Source organism: Dioszegia hungarica (genome assembly GCF_025882075.1).
Source record: "Dioszegia hungarica strain PDD-24b-2 chromosome Unknown MKK02contig_7, whole genome shotgun sequence".
Classification (NCBI taxonomy): Eukaryota; Fungi; Basidiomycota; class Tremellomycetes; order Tremellales; family Bulleribasidiaceae; genus Dioszegia; species Dioszegia hungarica.
In genome coordinates this window covers 1,173,025-1,191,412 of record NW_026515769.1, presented here as the reverse complement: position 1 = coordinate 1,191,412, position 18,388 = coordinate 1,173,025, and the positions used below count along the sequence as shown (strand labels likewise).

General features: G+C 58.0%; 9 protein-coding genes across 9 annotated transcripts; 5 read left to right on the top strand and 4 right to left on the bottom strand.

The window, feature by feature from the left end:
• Nucleotides 1–28: 28 nt before the first annotated feature.
• Nucleotides 29–2,274, bottom strand: MKK02DRAFT_23631 (uncharacterized protein; the record flags this gene model as incomplete). The annotated part of the gene is made up of 6 exons (XM_053086757.1): nucleotides 29–168; nucleotides 370–550; nucleotides 641–1,321; nucleotides 1,367–1,807; nucleotides 1,855–2,099; nucleotides 2,145–2,274. 6 exons carry the CDS (start codon nucleotides 2,272–2,274, stop codon nucleotides 29–31), a joined length of 1,818 nt encoding a protein of 605 aa, XP_052947425.1.
• A 428-nt stretch (nucleotides 2,275–2,702) lies between these two features.
• MKK02DRAFT_32441 (uncharacterized protein) lies at nucleotides 2,703–3,658 on the top strand (the record flags this gene model as incomplete). Its single annotated transcript, XM_053088502.1, has 5 exons — nucleotides 2,703–2,741; nucleotides 2,793–3,102; nucleotides 3,175–3,299; nucleotides 3,365–3,431; nucleotides 3,498–3,658. The coding sequence occupies 5 exons, from the start codon at nucleotides 2,703–2,705 to the stop codon at nucleotides 3,656–3,658; spliced, it is 702 nt and encodes a 233-aa protein (XP_052947424.1).
• Nucleotides 3,659–5,635: 1,977 nt separating this feature from the next.
• On the top strand, nucleotides 5,636–6,819 carry MKK02DRAFT_9751 (ribosomal RNA-processing protein 7-domain-containing protein; the record flags this gene model as incomplete). The annotated part of the gene is made up of 2 exons (XM_053093715.1): nucleotides 5,636–6,671; nucleotides 6,734–6,819. Coding segments are annotated over 2 exons (1,122 nt in total), but the record flags the coding sequence as incomplete, so codon positions are not given.
• An 80-nt stretch (nucleotides 6,820–6,899) lies between these two features.
• On the bottom strand, nucleotides 6,900–7,791 carry MKK02DRAFT_43571 (protein GET1; the record flags this gene model as incomplete). Its single annotated transcript, XM_053092498.1, has 5 exons — nucleotides 6,900–7,000; nucleotides 7,054–7,155; nucleotides 7,207–7,392; nucleotides 7,444–7,624; nucleotides 7,699–7,791. The coding sequence occupies 5 exons, from the start codon at nucleotides 7,789–7,791 to the stop codon at nucleotides 6,900–6,902; spliced, it is 663 nt and encodes a 220-aa protein (XP_052947422.1).
• Nucleotides 7,792–8,042: 251 nt separating this feature from the next.
• On the top strand, nucleotides 8,043–8,610 carry MKK02DRAFT_43570 (uncharacterized protein; the record flags this gene model as incomplete). Its single annotated transcript, XM_053092497.1, has 4 exons — nucleotides 8,043–8,093; nucleotides 8,142–8,169; nucleotides 8,227–8,369; nucleotides 8,470–8,610. 4 exons carry the CDS (start codon nucleotides 8,043–8,045, stop codon nucleotides 8,608–8,610), a joined length of 363 nt encoding a protein of 120 aa, XP_052947421.1.
• Nucleotides 8,611–8,772: 162 nt separating this feature from the next.
• On the bottom strand, nucleotides 8,773–9,459 carry MKK02DRAFT_23881 (uncharacterized protein; the record flags this gene model as incomplete). Its single annotated transcript, XM_053086800.1, has 1 exon — nucleotides 8,773–9,459. The coding sequence occupies one exon, from the start codon at nucleotides 9,457–9,459 to the stop codon at nucleotides 8,773–8,775; it is 687 nt and encodes a 228-aa protein (XP_052947420.1).
• A 64-nt stretch (nucleotides 9,460–9,523) lies between these two features.
• On the top strand, nucleotides 9,524–11,191 carry MKK02DRAFT_36504 (succinyl-CoA synthetase-like protein; the record flags this gene model as incomplete). Its single annotated transcript, XM_053089437.1, has 7 exons — nucleotides 9,524–9,593; nucleotides 9,952–10,062; nucleotides 10,115–10,158; nucleotides 10,209–10,274; nucleotides 10,322–10,640; nucleotides 10,693–10,735; nucleotides 10,783–11,191. The coding sequence occupies 7 exons, from the start codon at nucleotides 9,524–9,526 to the stop codon at nucleotides 11,189–11,191; spliced, it is 1,062 nt and encodes a 353-aa protein (XP_052947419.1).
• A 240-nt stretch (nucleotides 11,192–11,431) lies between these two features.
• On the bottom strand, nucleotides 11,432–15,695 carry MKK02DRAFT_43567 (uncharacterized protein; the record flags this gene model as incomplete). Its single annotated transcript, XM_053092496.1, has 4 exons — nucleotides 11,432–13,061; nucleotides 13,106–13,869; nucleotides 13,914–14,048; nucleotides 14,100–15,695. 4 exons carry the CDS (start codon nucleotides 15,693–15,695, stop codon nucleotides 11,432–11,434), a joined length of 4,125 nt encoding a protein of 1,374 aa, XP_052947418.1.
• A 1,517-nt stretch (nucleotides 15,696–17,212) lies between these two features.
• On the top strand, nucleotides 17,213–18,388 carry MKK02DRAFT_7981 (uncharacterized protein; the record flags this gene model as incomplete). The annotated part of the gene is made up of 5 exons (XM_053093699.1): nucleotides 17,213–17,327; nucleotides 17,375–17,496; nucleotides 17,580–17,741; nucleotides 17,795–18,212; nucleotides 18,264–18,388. Coding segments are annotated over 5 exons (942 nt in total), but the record flags the coding sequence as incomplete, so codon positions are not given.

The window sequence follows — 18,388 nt, the reverse complement described above, 5'->3', positions numbered from 1 at the left end:
TCCCTAGAGTGATAGATGGTCGATATGCCTAGAAATCAGAACGATCTGTCCGCCGCCAATTCTTGAGTGGACCCCACCAGCTCCATCCCTTTCCTGTCCGCCTACCGCCGCTTCCCTCTTCGTCCGTCAAATCGCCAGAGGAAGAGTCGCTATCGATATCTTCCCATTCTTCCGACCGACGTCTCGCCGCCTTTCCTCTGATAGCAGCGACCGGGGCCGATGCTCCGGGGCCACCGGAAGCTGAAGCACCGGCTTCTGGCACAGCTGCGGTATCGAAATTCGCCGCAGGATCAGGAGGCGCCCGGCCATCCTGCGCTTCGCTGCCTTCCTCTGCGCGCACAATCGAGCGCCTGACGGGCCGGCTCGGACCAGATTGCCCATCCGCGCCCCCCTCCCTCCCCGCTGCATCCTCCGCCAGAGCTCTTCTCTCCTCATCCCCTAGCAGTCTACCCTCTCGAAGCAGATCCCCGGCCTCCCTGAGCCGCCTCGCACTCGCCTCGTGCTCCTTGATCCCAAAACTCCCCAATCCCCACCCTACCCCCTCTTCCACCTGCAGCGGAAGCGCCAGCGGTACAGGCTCCCCCAACTCTGCCCTTCCCGCGGTTCCTGCCTCCCCAGAAGTCTCCGCCCCCAGCCCAACCTCCGCCTCTTCCTCTCCGACATTATCCAATCTCGTCGCTGACCCCCTTCTTGGGCCCGAGCTCCTCGAAGCCGACTCCTCCCCCGCCCCATCACGCGCAAAGACGCGCTGTCGGACTTCTGCACGCTGCATGACTTGCCGCTTCGTAGCGTCTTCGTGTGCATGCCGGAGCTGGCGTATGTACACCTGGAGCCAGGTCGTAGGGAAGGAGAAGAATTGGCGGACGGTACGTGGAGGATGGAGCGAGGGGGTCCTGGACGTGGATGACGTCTCAGAATTAGTCGATGGCTGCAAGCGCGAGGCGTCCGTATCAGGCGTGAATCCGACCCGTTGCGGCGCCGCAGGCGGGATAGTGGGCGTCACACGCCCAGTACCGGCCCTGGAACCGCTGCCGATCGTGCCCATCTCGATGCCCTCTTCGACATCGCCGACAAGGGATCCGGTATTCGCCGTCTCGCTCCGCCGTCTTCGGAGACCAGAGTTGGAGCGCATGGACCGATTCCGGAGAATACCAGTGACCGAGGATGTGAGGCCCGAAACCGCATTAGCAGCCGCAGATGGGATGTCGACCGCGCTGGATTGGATGGATTTGGTGCGTTTGCCGAGCCCGCTAGTGGCGCGAAGTCGGGCGGCTCTTTTGGCTGCTTTCCGCTTCTTCCGCTCGGCCTTCTGCATGATATCCTGTTGATCAGCCAAGAGGTATTACCTTTGTAGATGACAACTCACTTCGACCTCGCCGATACCCATCCCGCTTCCGACCCACCACCACCATCCCAACCAGATCTGCCACAGCACCGCCGCAAACAACAGGTGCTGCAGCCAGTCTATCCCATCCTCCGCGATAGCGACAAAGTTGAATGTCGTCGATATGATCGCGAGCGATAAACTTCCTATTCCAAAGATGGCTGTTCCGCCGTCGTTCCGCCATGCCCTCCGACGATTGACGACCAGGCCCCACATCAGGAGGGCGATGGTGAAGATGAGCAGTAACGTCGAGTTGAGGGTATTGCGGATGGCATCCCCGATATCGAGTGCGGTCTGATTGTTTGACAAAGCGACAAAGACCAGGCCGGAAGAGGCGATAGCAAGGGGCCCGAGGAGGAAGATGATGAGGCGGGCTTCGGTGCGGGAGGGATAGAGGAGGGTGAGGAAGTGGATGTGGGTGATCTGAAAGTCAGCTCGTGCGTTCTCACAATATTGACTGATGAGCTCACGTTGGACAAGCCGACGCAAAGCGCCTGAAGGAGAAACCAGAACGAATCCTGTGCGGTATTCCACCACGAAGGCGGAATGGGCACCGCGACGTATATAAGCGAGTATGGCCATGTATCCCCATTATCCGACGCGCTGGAGAGGACGACGACGACCTTGATGATCACGCTGATGAGGCAGACGAGGACGGATGAGAATTGGAGAATGTAGTTGAGGGGAGCGAGGGGGTAGTGGTATTGCGCCGTAACTACTATTAGCTTTGCTCGTCTTGGGTTTGGGGTTGGGAACATACACATGAGGTGGATAAAGAGGACACATAGTAAAGTGATCGTTATGCCATTGACGAAGAGCTGGATAGGTAAGGTATAGGCGAATGACGGCTGATATTGCAGGTACGGGTCATCCTGGAAGACGGCCGACATGGCGGCGGCGGCTCCGCGGCGGGGCGCTAGACGAGATTCGCAGCTTCCTTTTCACCGCGTCCGATTCAGGACCATATCAGTGCCGATCCTGGGTGCCCTACAGGGTTCTGTATGTACGAGGTGGGTAAAGTAAAGGACGATAGAGACATCTTTGGCTGCTCTAAGGATCTCAGGCGAGATCATCAACACCGTGCCTGAACCTTACGTCAGCTACTTTTGGGTGGTGGTTGATCTCGCCACCAAAGCACCAAACCTCTGCTCCTTTGCTTTCCTCATTACACCTTCTATATATTATACACGCCCAGTCCTGTCTGGAAAAAGAGCAGGACAGCCAGCGTCGCCGAAATATCGCACTGAAAAGAATCACTTGTAGCGACCAGAAACAGCACAACACAGCCCTATACCGCCGTCCCCATTCTCCATCCGCCATGTCCGCCGAATACTCAGCCGAGGAGCATGCCAAAGCCGTAAGCCCGTCCCTCTCAATCGCACCCCAGAACGATAGCTAATCTTATCAGTGGGCAACCTACTACGCCCAACAGGGCTACACAACCGACCAAGTCCTCGCCGTCACTGGATTCGACCCCAACACCGGCAAGTTTCACGGCACGCCCGCCCCTACGGCTTCTGGGTCGGGGTATGACCCCGCCGCGGTCGCGGGATTGGATATGACCCAAGCAGGGATGTACGATCCGAGCGCGCTGGGTGCGGAGGGCAGCGGGACTGCGCCCAAGCCCAAGAAGGTGGCCAGTGGGAAGAGGGAGACTGTTATTCGGAAAGGAGGTGGGAAGGTCTGGGAGGATACGACGCTGGTGGATTGGGATCCAAGTGAGTGATAATTCCTCTCCTTGGCTGATGGGAATGCGACACCTGGCAGAGGGACTACAGCTGACGCGATAGAGTGGTACAGGCTGTTTGTGGGCGATGTCTCGAATGACGTGAATGAGCGGACGCTGGATAATGCCTTCAACGCCTATCCGACATATTGCAAGAGCAAGGTCATCAGAGATAGGCTGAGTCTCAAAGTGAGCTCCCTCAGATTATGACAGCCAGGGCTTGTTCATTTGAAGGTGATGAGCTGACATCATAGGCCAAATATGCCTTTATCGCCTTCAAAGACCCAGAAGATTTCCTGAGAGCGTGGAAGGAGATGGACGGTATGTTTCGTACACATCACCATACCTGTCCAAACTCGATCTATACGGCTCAAGCTGACAATATAGGCAAATACGTCGGGCAAAGGCCAATTCGCCTAATGAAAGTCAAAGACGACAAGTATGGCGGGATTGCGACATCGAACGTCTCGGCACGAAAAGCCAAGGAGCTGGACAAGCTCAAGAAGAACAAGGGGAAACCATTAGATGGTCGGCCAACGCCATATTGATCGTTCTCTCGCTTTCAGCAGGCTACCTCCAGCGATATACTCCAGATTTGATGTTGCTGTGTACGGCGTCTGTCCGCGATGGGTCGTCAAGGTTGAGAGTGATGACTGTGCATTCGCCGCGGTGTGCAATTGCAGACCCTACATCATCTTGACCACGCCACCCATCAATACCCACCACCAGCCTTTGTATAGGCTACCTATCCCTTCCTCTCTAATCATCTTGCGGGCACAATCCACCATTCCCATGTACGGCTCGCCCCGTGGCCTCTGCGCGAGAATGCCTTCGCCGCTATTGTCGGGCAGGACGTCTCCTGCGGGAGAGAGATGAGAATCTTTCGTCCCGCGGTCTCTGGAGTGTGCCTTGTCTGTTCCGTGCGCATTCGGTTGTGCTGACAGCCTCACTCCGAGAACATCAAGTGGCGTCAGAATGATCGCGATTCCGACCTGCAATAGAAGACAGATGGCGATGCGGCGCGCGTCCATGTCCCGGGGCTGGCTCATGATGTCGAGGCCGACCGGTATGCCAGAGGACCGGGCGATGAACGCGAAGGGGATATTCTGCAGGATGTTGACCATGAGAACGCTCGGAGTACAGTATAGCGTGTAAGGCGCAGTGAACTCCCGGTCCGAAAGTAAGATCCGTAGAGCGCGCACCGGATTGTAAGGTAAACGGAATGGCGTGATGATGGACCTGAGGCGATGTCAGTGGATCTGACGATTCCAGCGTCATGGTGCATGGGGAGAAGACCTCACCGGACTAGTATGATGTTCGAAGGCAGATAGAGAAGCGTGAGTAGGAAAGTGGTGCATGCGGCCTGTTTGGCTATCCTATAAATGTCAGTGATCAGGCTTGTCATGACGATCGATGATCAAAAGCAAGCACGCACTGAAAGACACCGGGCGCCCATAGCTCTTTGGTCGTGTCCAAGCGAGGAGAGATTACGGTGGCACCTATAACGGCGAGGGTGACATAGGCGCCTGATATCATCATCAGCATGAGACACTTTTGGGACAATCTACTCTGGACGTACCCTTGAATAGTCCGCTCCAGCCCTCAACTCGTCGGACTCTCTTCAGCATGTTCCACACCCCGGAAGAACGTGAATTCCTGAAGATCAGCCTTACCGTCTGTGAGGAGGCTGTCTGTAGACACGGCATCCATACTAAGCTGCGAGCAAGGCTGTTTGCCTCCGCTCCAATCCTCGACTTTGTGGGAAGGCTCAGTTGGCTGATCCGACGAAGCCGAAGAGCTATACTCACAAGCAGTCAGTTGTCGTTCTCGGTGCGAAGTCCGCCTGCAACCTAGTCACCGCGCCCTGGATTGGCCAGAAGATGCCCACAGCAGCGATCATTGGCGCGCCAATGATCAGGGCCTGGATCCAATCTCGTCTCGAGGTGAAATCTATCATCATCAAGGGCTTCGATCGCGCTGTGCGAGAGATTGTAGGAGCGAGCTGAAATTGCGACTGCGAGCGGTGAGATGGTGATTGGTAGCGTTGTATGGGGGACGCAGCGAGTAATCGTCGAGTAGATGAGAACCCAGGGAGAGGGATTGCTGGCAGAAGAGACCCCGGCTTTGAAGTGGATTCGCTGTGCCGGGCCCTTTCGTCAGCGACTCGTGTCCGGCAGCAGGCTGGCAGCGGACTTTCAGATCTCGGCCAGATTCGGGAGCGATCGTACAACGTACACTGTATCAGTAGTTAGGGTGGGTACGGCAGGGCGCCGCGCGGCTGGATCTCGTGACGGCGTCAACGTATCAGATGGGCACGTGACTTTGATCTGCGCTCCAATTAAACTTTTGCAGTCCGCGCAGCTTTGTAACGCTCGGTGGACACGATATCGCATACTTCATCTCAAGGTACCACACGAGCATACAGCATGCCCAAGCAGGCGAAGTCAAGCGCAAAGCTTGCTGAGAAGCCAGCACGCCCATCGAAAGCTTCTCAGACCCCTGTGGCAGGTCCCTCGAGCAGCGTCAAGCTGTACTCGTCCTTCCTCCCTATCCCACTATCGATCCCTTGCCCCCTCCCCATCCCCTCATCCTCCTCCAAGCCAGTCACCACCATAACGCACCACATCTACGCTCGACCGCACACCTCCAAGCCATCGTCATCGAGTGAAGATGCGGAGGGCGATTTCCCCAGCGACCGGACGGTATTCGTCGCAAATCTTCCGGTGGACATGTCGGAGCGCAGACTCAGGGGTGTGTTTGGCAAGTGGGGCGTCGTAGAGCGGGTAGTGATGGGCGGGCAGAGCGAGGGGGATGTCCTGGAGAGGGCACTACGGGGGATGGACGTGGAAGATTCGGATGATGAAGCTAGCGCAGAGGGAGAGGGAGATGGCGGTGGATGGGAAACGGTAGGGGCGGACGGCGAGGTCGTACCCAGCTCGGACCCAAAGTTTCTCGGTGACCCGACACTCCCATCTCGCAAACGGAGACGGCTGAACAAGCTTCCCAAGTCTGTACCGGAAGTGACTGCCCTGCCTCCCCTCAACCCCAGGTCGGACACATACGGTCCCTCCGGTCTCCGGACCGCTCACATCATCTACCTCGAACCCATCTGCGTCTCGCGCGTCATGTCCTACTCTGGCTCCTCAATCCCCTTCTCCCCTTCTTCCGAGTCGACTGCCAATCCCTCAGGTCTCCCCTACTACCTCGCGCGCCACTCGGCCCTCCGTCCAGCTCTCTCGGCGGTCAAGGCATTCTCCGACTCCTCCATGGCGCGCTTCGACCACCTCCATTCCCTGCTCCTCTCGTCGCGCGCGAAACAGGCCGGTGCGGGCGCCTTGTTGGATGAAGACGGGTTCACGGTGGTCGTGCGGAGCGGGAACCACTCGAGGACGGGTGGGATCGCAGATAGGATGGGACGGAACGTGGGAAGTGTGGGGATCGCAGGCAAAGGATTTGGGAAGGCTGGGTTTGCAGGCAAGGCGGGGAAGAAGAGTGGTGGGCTGGGAACGGCAGAGTTACAGGACTTTTACAAGTTCCAAAAGATGGACAGGAAGAAGCAGGGTAAGTGCCTCTTCTGAGCTGCAGGGGAAGCGTCCGAGGCAAGACTCAGAGCTGATGCTCAGAACTGGTCGATCTCAGATCCAAATTCGAGGAGGACAAGAAGAAGGTCGAGGAGATGAAGCGGGCAAAGCGATTCAGGCCATATTGATCTGGATGTATATCTTGCTCTTCGGTCGTTCTGCTGAATCGAAACACGTTGGTATCCGCTCATCTCTGCATGATGCCCTATCAGTCTAGATTCTCAGACTCTATGGTATGTATCGTTGCGGATGGTCTTGCCTTCTCGGCGGGTGCTCCTCCTGGCTGGGCAGCAAATGGTGGAACCATAGCTATGCTGTCAGCTTACGCATCGATTGCAACGCTTGTGAAGATTGTAGCTCACCTGGTGCTGCAGGACCTGGTATCAAAAGATCCTTCACCACCTCCTCCGCGGTCAGAAGTACGCGCTTACATACCGCTGCCCATGCCGCAGAACTGACCGAGCCTGACACCGTCAGCTCATCATACGTCAGTATCGGTGAACGCGCCAGCTGACCTTTCGGTGCGCTCGGGAAGCTCAACATCCAGCCAACAATCCCAGGTGCCCAGCCAGAAGGGAGATAGAAGACCGGTTGACGGCGATACCACCATACCAGAAACAGCTGGGACCCGGTCGTGATGAACCATAAGAGCGAGTTGAAGCGGAGCGAAAAGGATGATTTGGCAGATGTGATCTGGGTATCTGGACCGTCAGCTTACACGTCCTGCGATAGTACGTGAGATTGGCACTCACTGACAGCCTCAAGATCCGCTAATCCCTTGTCCAGCTTCCGCCTCAATTTGGCCCATTTGGCAAACTCATCCTGGCTCGACGTCTTGGACAGGGCTGCTTTGTCCGCCAGTACCTGTTTCCGCAGCGTGCGCTGCTTCGATGCCGGGGAGGATAACAAGACCCGAGAGTAGGCCGAGAACGCCTAGAGAATAGTCAGCTCTGGCTGTATTTACAAGACACCGGACTATTCGGACCAGGTGATAGAGGTGGACTTACCAGCTCTTGCAGGACGGACTTGCCGACCCACGACACGATTTGCGTGAGTGTGACGACGAGCAGGATAAGGGCGGCCAAGTTAAGGCCGGGCATGATGGGTGTGCGCCTCCTTGGGTATGCTCGAAGCTGCTATAGAGAGTCCAGTGTGAGAAGCTCGCTGTTGCTGTCTGTCGCTGTGGTGGTGATGGCCAAGGTGGAGGGAGGCTCGGATAAAGACCAGAAACACCAGCTTGAACGTTACCCCGCATTCCCTACCCCGCACTCTAAGCTCTACTGCCTACAGCTTCACAGCGATAGCGAAAGGGAGCAAGGTTGGTGTTGTTGTTATACTTATCACAATCGAAATGGCATCAAGCTCAACAGGAAGAATACCGCAAGGCGAAGTCGTAGTAGAGGTGAGTTCAGCGTCGTCTGCATTGGGACGAAAAGCTGATGAGTGGTAGTTCGGGGACGGAGGAACCTACATCAAAAGTTAGCTTGAGAGTCCTGTGTCTTCGAAGAGGAGCAGAAGTAGCTGACCATACGCAGACAAGATGGAGAACGCAGTGATGGAAATTGAGAAGCGGAGGATACAGCGGGAAGAAGGGATCAAGGCGCAAAAAGCATTGGAGTCGCTAGAGGTGTCGAAACCGAACGGAGCAGAGGTAAAGTCGTCAGATGTGGACTATCTTGTCAGTATATCTTGCCCGCCTGTACTACCACTAGTGGTTGTGCATAGCCATCAATGTTCTTGATTTATAGCGGGTTATGGAGCCGATAGCTGACTGGCAGATCTCGCAAATGAGCTGTACGAAGCAAACAGCGGAGGAGGCGTTGAAGGCATCAAAGGGGAATCTGGTGCAGGCCGTGATGAGCCTAGCGGAGCCAAAACCAAGAGCACGGTCTGTGGATGGAGGCGGGGAGTTGGAATAAGGTCTGCATGAGGCAGGGATGATCTCCGGTGAGGATCACGGACAGGATGGAAGAAGGACGGACCCCAAAATCCAGCTTCTGGATGACTATATACATGCACCCGAGAGTCTCCTAGCCTAGGTAATATCATTGTCCTCAGATATGCCTCTGTTCCCGACCCGTCTACACCTCCTCCAAGAACCCCTGCACGATCAACCTCTCCACCCCACTCCGTTCAAGCCTAAACCTCTCCCCCTTCCTAAAGTCCACCCTTTCCCCTCCCTCCAATACCACCTCCCCCGCATCCCTCACCACCCTCACATCCACCATCAACTCTCCCGGCGGCCGATCGATCCCCGCCGTGAGATCCAGCACGTCCAGAAACTCCTGCTTGTAGTCCAACAAAAGATTGTTGTACCCCTTCAGAAAGTCCATCTCCTGTGGCGACAACGCCGACCTCAGATCCGGCACCTCCGTCTCCATCCCGCTCGCCGTTCCCTCCCCCGTCCCATTCCCCGCCGCCGTCGTAGCTGGCGCAGTGAGGAGGTACGCCAATCCCCCGCCGGCATCCCACCACCGTTCTTTGATACCCCCTACTCGCGTTTGAAGGTATGCGAGGAGACACCGCTTATTCCGCCGGGCCGATAGATGCTGAACTGTGAGGTTGCATACGAGGGACCGGTCCTGCGAGAGCGAGACGGGGCCGTGGGCTTCTGCGGCGGTCTGGATGGAGGTGCCGAGCTGACGACATTCGAGGCAGATGGAGAGGATGAGGGGGAGGGCGTATTTGGGTAATGGAAGTTGAGGGGTGGTGGAGAGTGTGGAGCGATGGGAGGCTGTTACGAGCTGGAGAGCGAGGTCGCCGTACATTGCACTGAGCGCCGGGTCACAGGATCAGGGGAGGAGAGAGTGAAGATCAGAGAGGATCTGGCCGATGTCAGCTTCCACTCTCTTTGACATGGACATTGAACGTTCTGGCTCACGTTGTTATGGCTTTCCTGCGCGTGAGTTTGAGTATAGCAGCCCTGATCAGTGATTTTGAAGCTTGATGTCGTTGTATGACCTCTCGCTCGTCGTCGTCGTTGAACGCGTCCAGCGCGTCGAGCCAAATGTCAACGCGGGGCTCCCTCTGGCTGCAGCCACGTGGACCGGTTGCAGCAGTTGGTAGCTGTTGGCGGCGATGTCCGGTACGACCGAAGAAACCCGCTCACGGCCGCTCTCTCTCCTCTCTCCGTCAAAGCAAGCAAGCTACCTCCCTTTTCGACCTATACATACCTCGCCTACACACCAATCTACCTCTACAGCAGCTACTAGTGAGCTGAGATGAGCCGAAATGCGTTGGTGAAAAGCTGACTTCTCCAGTGTTCTCCAACTCGCTCCGTTCCGCTGCCCGCTCGACCCAGGCTCGGGGGTTCGCGACTTCCACCACAGTGCGGGCCGGCTATGAAGACAGCATCAAAAACATCCTCATCAGTCAGTCGTACCGAGCAGACGATCCCGTGCTCCAGAAGCTGACATTCCTTAGACAAGGACACAAAAGTGCTCGTTCAGGGTTTCACCGGAAAGACTGTTCGTTCGCCCATACCTCCCCTCCTTGGAACCGCTGCTAACACCTCAAGGGAACCTTCCACGCACAACAGGCTATTGACTACGGAACCCGCATGATCGGAGGTACCAACCCAAAGGTATGCCTTGCTTGCCTTCTTACATGAGCTCTCGCTCATACCCGCAGAAAGCCGGCCAATCCCACCTCGGCCTCCCCGTCTTCGGTACCGTCCGCGACGCCGTGCGCGAAGCCCAGCCTGACGCATCCGTCATCTACGTGCCTCCCGCAGGTGCCGCGGACGCCATCATTGAGGCTATCGAGGCGGAGATCAAGCTCATTGTGACCATCACGGAGGGGATCCCGCAGCGGGACCAGATCAGGGTGATGAATGCGCTCAAGAGCCAGAGCAAGAGTCGGATGATTGGCGGCAACTGTCCGGGGATCATCAGCGAGGGGTGCAAGATGGGCATCATGCCGGGACACATCTTCAAGCAGGGCAAGATCGGTGAGTGGGGATGTGAACGGGAGAGTACGGGGGTGGCATGCTGACGTTGTAGGTGTCGTTTCTAGGTCAGGAACCCTGACATATGAGGCTGTCAAGTGAGCTTTCTAATCTTCCTGCATGAGGATCTAAGCTCATGCTATAGCCAAACCACCCTCGTCGGCCTCGGCCAGTCCCTCACCGTCGGAATCGGAGGTGACCCCTTCCCCGGAACGCAGCACATTGACGTCGTCAAGGTCCTCCTCGCCGACCCGCGCACCGAGGGTATCGTCCTCATCGGCGAAATAGGTGGATCGATGGAGGAAGACGCCGCCGAGTATCTCGAGCAGTACAATGTCGGGCCCAACAAGAAGCCCGTCGTCGCGTTCATTGCGGGCCGGACGGCGCCTCCGGGCAGGCGGATGGGCCACGCGGGTGCCATCATCAGCGGAGGCAAGGGCGCGGCGAGCGACAAGGTCCGCGCGCTCGAGAAGGCGGGTGCGGTGATTGCGCAGAGCCCGGCGCAGATTGGTGCGTTGATGTTGAAGGCGATGCAGGATGCGGGCAAGGCCTAGAGATGAGTTGTGGGGAAGGAGATGAGAGAAGGGAAGGGGCAGGAAGGGAGAGCATAGGGGATCGGTGTCGGTGTCACTTCAGGTGTATTCGCGACGGCATGCACAATCAGTCTTGGAATTGGTCATATCGGTACCAGCTTACCAGCGATGCCGCTCTCAGAGTCCGTCTAGAACATCTTCTACCTACGTACGTCAAGCACCTACACCCTTGCTACTGACTACGAGCTATATAAAAAGCACCTAAGCCAACCTCCCCGCTTTCCCAAACAACCCCTTCAACCCCCGTCTTCCCATCGTCCCCTTCCCCTGACCCTCATTCCCACCCAGATCCACCACATTCTCATTCCCGTCCCATTCCCCCTGCTGCCCATATCCCCACTGCTGCCCCTTCTGCCCTCCGCCATTGTGCTGCTCGTACCGACCGCCCTGCTGCATGCCCCCATACGCCTCGCCCTGGGAATACTGACTGGCCGGGGCGTAACCCCTCGCAAAGCTCCCGAGGCTCCCTACAGAGGCCGCACCGGTAGGCTGGGCGTACATGCTCTGTGCGAGCCGAGGGGAGGGATGGTGGTCGTAACCCCTCTGGCTGGACGGGGCGGGATCGAATGATGCGCGAGGGACATGCTGTTGATCCCCTGGCCGAGATTGCTGACGGGGCGTAGGAAGACCAGAGTATTGCTGCTGCTGCTGTTGCTGGTGGTTGGGAGGGGCGTCGTCGCCGCCCGGAGGAGGAAGAGGCGGAAGATTTTTGAACCGGTCTGGACTGAGCTGGTCCGACGGCGTTTTAGCGTGATTTGCCCGCCCGTGCTGCTGTTGCGCAAAGTAAGCTCCCGAGGGGCCGGTATTGACATACAGCTGCTGCTGCTGCTGCGATGGGGGAGGCGGTGTCACGACGACTGACGAAGCAGAGAGGGAGGAGTTTGTCTTGTTGGTAGGCCGATATCCAGATTGGGCGTACCCATTGGGTCCAGCTGAAGGGGGACGATCATACCCCTCGCTGAGGCGGGACGAAGGAGCGTAGCTCCCGTTCCCGCCCATCTCCCGCTGCCCCTGCCCAGAAAGCACCTCAACGATAGACTCTCGCGCCAGCTCCGCCTCATATCCGCTTCCCGGGCGATTCGAGAGGCTCGCGTAAGAGCTTCTCCGGACCCCGCCTGAGCCATTGGTGGGGTTCCCGTATTTATCGAAGCGGGAGCTGGTGGGGCTGTTGTTTGGACTTCCGCCCGAGCTGCTTCCCGCGAAAGGAGCAGAGACGGATCGCATCCCACCATTACCAACGCCAGGGCCAGGGAGGACGGTAGAGTTTGGCCGACCAGCCGGATCTTGTGAGTCGACCATGGATGAGCTGGATCCGGACCGGTTGCGATTGTGCTGCCGATCGCCGCCGCCGACGAGGTAGTTGAGGGAGGGAGGTGGTTGGAGTTGTGAAGATGGGTGTTCCGCTTGCCTGTATTGCTGCTGTTGCTGCTGCTGGGGCTGTGACTGGTACTCCGAGTACTGCTGCTGCGGCCGATAAGGCATCGACGAGGCAGCCATATCCCTACCGCCTGCTCCAGACCCATTGAGGCTCTTCCTCGACTTTGGCTTCATCTTCTTCAACAACCCCCTCAGCCCCTTATCCTTCTTCGGCGTCTCTTGTCGAGCTTGCGCAGGCTCATCCTCCGTCCGCAATACCTGCGAGAGGCGCGATGTCGACGTGGAGCGTCCGCCTCGCTGCTCCGCTTGAGGGACGCGATTATCGGTAGAAGAACTCCGCGAGTCCCGGCCGAAGAAGGCAGGCCGGGTAGGGCTCGCGAGCGATACCGCCCGAGGCTGGGCGTGGACGTATTGGCTCGATGCTTGGTTTCGGCGATCGCTGTCCAGTCCGAGGCTAGACCATCAGCTTCATTTCCAAGTCCGGAGAAAAGGACTTACTGCATATCCATCATACTCCCACTTCCACCCTGACTTCCACCGAAGAAACTCGTCACGCTCCCACCCCATCTCCCGAAAATACTCCTCCTTCCTCCATGTCCTCCATCACTCCCCCGATCCACCGCCCCTGCGCGTACAGCAAACGAGAATGGCCGCATCCCGCTCTCGGCAGGCGAGATAGGCGGCCATTGCCCATCGTCCAAGTCCGGCGAATTACCGTATCGATCTCTCGGCCCCATGCCCATTCCCATCCCCGGTACAGGAGAAGGCATGAGCGATCCATTGTTGCTGGTCTGGATATTGAGCTTTTGACGCGCGGATGCGGCGGCTGCAGCAGCGGAGTTGGGATTGGGTTCGCGGTCGGGTATGAAATGGGTAGTGGGTCGGACGACGGGAATCGTGCGAGGTGCGCGAGCGGCCATGGCGAGGTCGGCAGGTGATGAGGGACTGGGACGGACGAGGGAGGGAGGCATAGTAGCGGGAGAAGAGGGGAAGCTGGGGTTTCGCATCGGCGGCTGCGATTGTTCCATCGATTGCCTGATCGGTTGAGTGCCGTCCCATGCGAGCGAGGATGTGCGGGATCCGGTCGCTTTCAGGCCGGGCATGAACGCCTCGTGAGACGTAGAGGACGAGTAGACGACTTCGACCGGTGTAGGGAAGAATCCCAGCCGTTTCGCCTCCGCCGCAATGTCCACCGTGAGCATGTACTGATTTCGGAGATAGCCCTGGAGCCAGTTGTACCGATGTGCCGAAGCCGAGGGGAACTGGGATCAGCTTCGTCCAGTCGTCAGGGAAAGGAATAGCTCACCTTGGTCATGACGGCCTTGATACCCTCTTCAGTCAATCTCCCACCCTTGGTCCCCCTAAAGTTTCTGGGCATCCCCTCTCCAGAAGACCCCTCTTCCCACTTGAACCCCCTCCACCCGATCTCCCTGAGGACCTTCTGATCCATCTCCTGCCCTCTCTTCCAGCGCGCCTCGCGCCGCTTACGCACTTCCGTAGTTGCTTGCTCCTGTTCCCGGTCCTCCGCAGAATACGTAGCCGTAGAGGGCGGAGATGGCTCGCCTCCATCCTCCTCTGACGCACCCTCGACAGACCCCAGGGTGCGCAACAGCTCGCCTTCCCTCCGCTTCGCGTCCTCCCACGCGTCATTGCTCGCCCGTTCCCACGCATCGTCACCTATGACAGTGACATCCGCCAGGTCCCTATCGCGCATCATGCACTCGAGGCAGATTTCCTCTTGCGGCGGCGGACGGGGTATGGATCCGCGACCAAGCGTGCCTTGTTGACCCTTGATAGAGTTGGGGCGGGAGGAGGGGTACGGTCCCGCATCGGCCAGACCGGCGATGATCGGGAGGGCAGAGGCAGAGTTGGTGGGACGGTGCTGCTGTGCTTGGAGATTTTGTTGTTGCGGCTGTTGCTGGTGCTGGGGATGAGAGGGTTGTGGTTGTTGCTGGAAGTTGGATAGCGGAGTTTGGGAGAGGGATTGCTTCGATACGGACCGAGGGGTGATCGCGGGTGGTTGGGGAGGAGCGGACGGACCCGCACGAGCCGAGGTATCGAAGGACGGCCGGTCCGATACGGGCGGCCGAGGCAGGGTGCGCTTGGCCGAAGGAGAAGCAGGCGATTCCCGGAGATTATTGGTGGACGCTTTCTTCTCCAGCTTGTGCGTGGTGGGCGAGGACGGAGCATGGCTATCGCTAGCCCGCAGTTCGGACAGCCGGGGCTCAGGCGACCCCTGATCCCTCGACGACGTCTCCACTGCTCCCAGTACACCTGACATCCGCGCCTCTGATCCCTGTTCTTTCTTTCCCTCGACCAGTGTCCGCCGCCTCGGTATCCCCGGCGAGCTCTTCAGGACCGCTCCGCTAGATTTTTCCGGGTCCACAAATTGCGAAGGAGAGGGGATATTGATGGCCAATGGTGCACCGACGGGTCTGCTCGAAGCGATAGTCGGTGCGAGACCCCGAGGTGAACCTGCCGAGAATGCCACAGGCTGGGCAGTGGCCGACATGGGCGAAGCCGGTCGCTGTATATGCAATGGGGCAGTGGACGACGCGAAATTGGAGCCGAGGGGTGAGATGGGCGAGATAGACGGTAGAGGGGGAAGACTGGTCGTTGGTGGAGGTAAGGGAGGTGGAAGATGACCTCTGCTCCTTATTGACCCCTTGGATGACTCCCTGCTCCTCGCAGGATACAACGACGCCGATGGTGGCGGAGTCGTATCCGATTCCTTCGAGTCCCTTCTCTGCGCCACAGGCAACTTCAACCCGCCTGACCCGTCTCTTGACCCTTGCCGTGTCGGAGCCGCCGATCCCTGGTACCCTTCTGGCGAACGGGGCCAGGCCTCGCCTGGCCGTTCCGGACTAGTAAGCGTGCTCGTATTCGACGGACGCGCCGACGGAGGTGGGGAGGGAAACGAGTCCGGCGAAAGTGCAGTAAACGATCCGAGGTGGAGGGTGGGGAACGAGAGGATAGGCGGTCGATCGGCCAGTGGTCGAGAGGTCGATAGCGATCCGCCTGTATTACCGCCGAATCCGAGATTTGGACCGCGATGTTCAGAAGAAGGCTCGGAGGAGATGTTGGCCATCATCACACCGAGATTGCCAGACACCGAAACATGCACCTGGAAATGAGGGGGAGGCGGGGGTCGTGGCCGTGGTGTCGAGGGGGAGAAGCGTTTCAGATTGCTTAAAGTGGTCGTATTGGGTCCGGGGGTCGTCCGAGCTCCGTTTGGCGTGAAAAGGTGCGTTATAGATGTTGTAGATGTTGGTTGAGTTGGATAGGGAGAAGGAAAGTTGAACGCAGTTGTCACGGCCACTGGTGACGACGGACTGCGTGAAGAGGTCGTAAACGTCGTCGTCGGTCGCGTCGTAGCGATGCTGGCTGTTGTCGTGCAGAAGCCGAAGACGCGGTTCTATCTGGTCGCAAGCTCTGACCGCTGCGGTAGGGACAGCCCTTGTCCGGCTGATCTGTGTTGTGCACGGTAGCTGTGATGGACGATGCTACGATGGGCTCTCGCTGCACCTTCCTCTCAGCTTGCTCTCAGCCTGCGCGTCCGCGGCTGATCCTCCTTAACCAAGCTGTGCCTATGCCGGCAGGGGACCGGCGCACCTTTAGCACGCGAAAGACACACGCCTAATCCGACCGAACCTCGGGATGATAGGCGCGCCAAAATAAACTTTCTCGATCGGCACGGCGCGGCATGTCTCGGCTCCGCCGGAAGAAGCAACTGACCGTTCGTTGTTGCGCGCGCTCGGGTCGTTCTTACCGTGTTCGTCCGTCCTCAACATGCTTCACACCGCAAGGAAGAGGTATGCTTCCACACCACGTCGACATGGCGTTGGTTTCGGTCCATTCCTTGCTTTTCGGAAAATATAGACTGCTGAACATGCCCTGGATTGATCGACCCAGGCCGTCACTGGCGTTTTTGGACGAAAGCCTCGGGGCTCGGGCAAAGTGCGAAGTGGATGATGATGATGAGATTGAAGTGTTGAAGTGGAGCTATTGTTCGTGTTTATTATCTCTTACTATATTTGACGAACTACTTACGACGCTGGCTGAGCTGGCTCTCACGAAGCTTTTCTCTCCCTCTCTCTCTCCCCCTCCGCGCACACCAGCACCGACATGTCAGGACCAATAGCAGCAGGTCTGCTGTACTGGTACACCACCTCGACCATCCTCGGTCTTCTCACTATCCTCAACATCGCCTCAGTTCTCCTCGCCCGGCTCGCAACACGTCGTGTTCCCCTCCCACGACCATCATCGCCATCAAATCCGCTAGCTCCCAGTGCTCGGCGAGTCTCGACGGGGTCGACGGACGATACGGATCACGATGTGGAGAAGGATCTCTCGATACTTGAAGGAGGCGGAGATTCAGAGCGAGCGAGTGGGCGGGGATGGAGACTAATACGGGCGACGGGAACAGTGTGGACGAAACACGTCGTCCTCGCTGACCTGCCTGTTCCTGGGATCAAACTGGTCAAGAGGAAGGCGAGGACAATAGCTACGACGGACGTTGGGTGGTCGATAGCATATACTGTCGGAGTGCTGGTACTCTCCCTGCATGGCAGTGAGTCTGCCCACTATCGCAGCTATTGGACGAAGCTGACGATATTAGCTGAGTGGGATACCGAAGCCCTGTCGATCCAAACGGGATGGATGGCCATTGCGCAAATACCTCTCATCATCGCTCTTGCTGGCAAGAACAACTTCATCTCTTGTAAGCTCTCCACTTGACGCCCTTGGGCGGTCTAGCTGACACTCCAGTGCTCACCGGTCTCTCATACGAAAAACTCAACTTTCTCCATCGAGCCGCTGGACGGGTCTGCCTGCTCTGCTCCTGGCTCCATGTCGTGGGATATCTGTTTCTCCTCGGCGGTGTATCGCTCGTACAGTTTAAGACGAGTCTGACCACCTGGGTAAGCTTCCCTCCTCAGTCCCCCTGTGGCATTGAACCAAGCTGACCAAACAGGGAATGACCAGTATCCTCGCGCTGTCGCTCATGTACATCGTGTCGATGAGATGGGTCCGCCGGCGGATCTACGAATTCTTCCTTGTTGCGCATATTTGCTTTGCCGCGCTCTTTCTGGCAGGTGTGATCATGCACTGGTCCGCTGTCGATATCTGGATCTATGTAAGTCTCTCGCGCGGAGTCCACTCTACGTCGCGGTCCAGCTGACTTTTCAGCCTGGAATTGCACTATGGGCTGCAGATCGCCTTCTCCGCATCGCGCGTCTCTTCCTCCCCACCCTCTCCCTCTTCTCCGCCTCGACCCCACTCGCTTCTACCGGAACAATCACCCTCCTCACCCCTTCCACCATCAAGCTCACCCTCCCCACCCGAACAACCTGGAAGGCAGGACAACACTTCTATGTCCTCCTCCCTACCCTGTCTCGACTGCCTTGGGAGACCCACCCGTTCACCGCTGCGGGTATACCAGGGGATGGGGAGGTCAGCTTTGTGATCCGGGTGAGGGACGGGATGACGGGGCGGATGAAGGCGGCGGTCAAGGAGGGGAACACGGGGAGTGTGCAGGGGAGGGTGGAGGGTCCTTATGGCGGGTCGGGGTGCTTGAGGGGTGTGGACGGGGTGGTCATCTTTGCTGGTAAGTTTCCAACGCACCCGAAGTGAATCTTGTGCTAAGCTGACTTTATAGGCGGCTCAGGTATCTCGTTCGCTGTTGCGCACTTGCTCCAGATCGCTGCGGACGCGAAGGCTGGGAAGACAGCTTGTCGGCATGCCAACGTGATATGGATGGTCAAGTCCAAGCGTGAGTTAGCT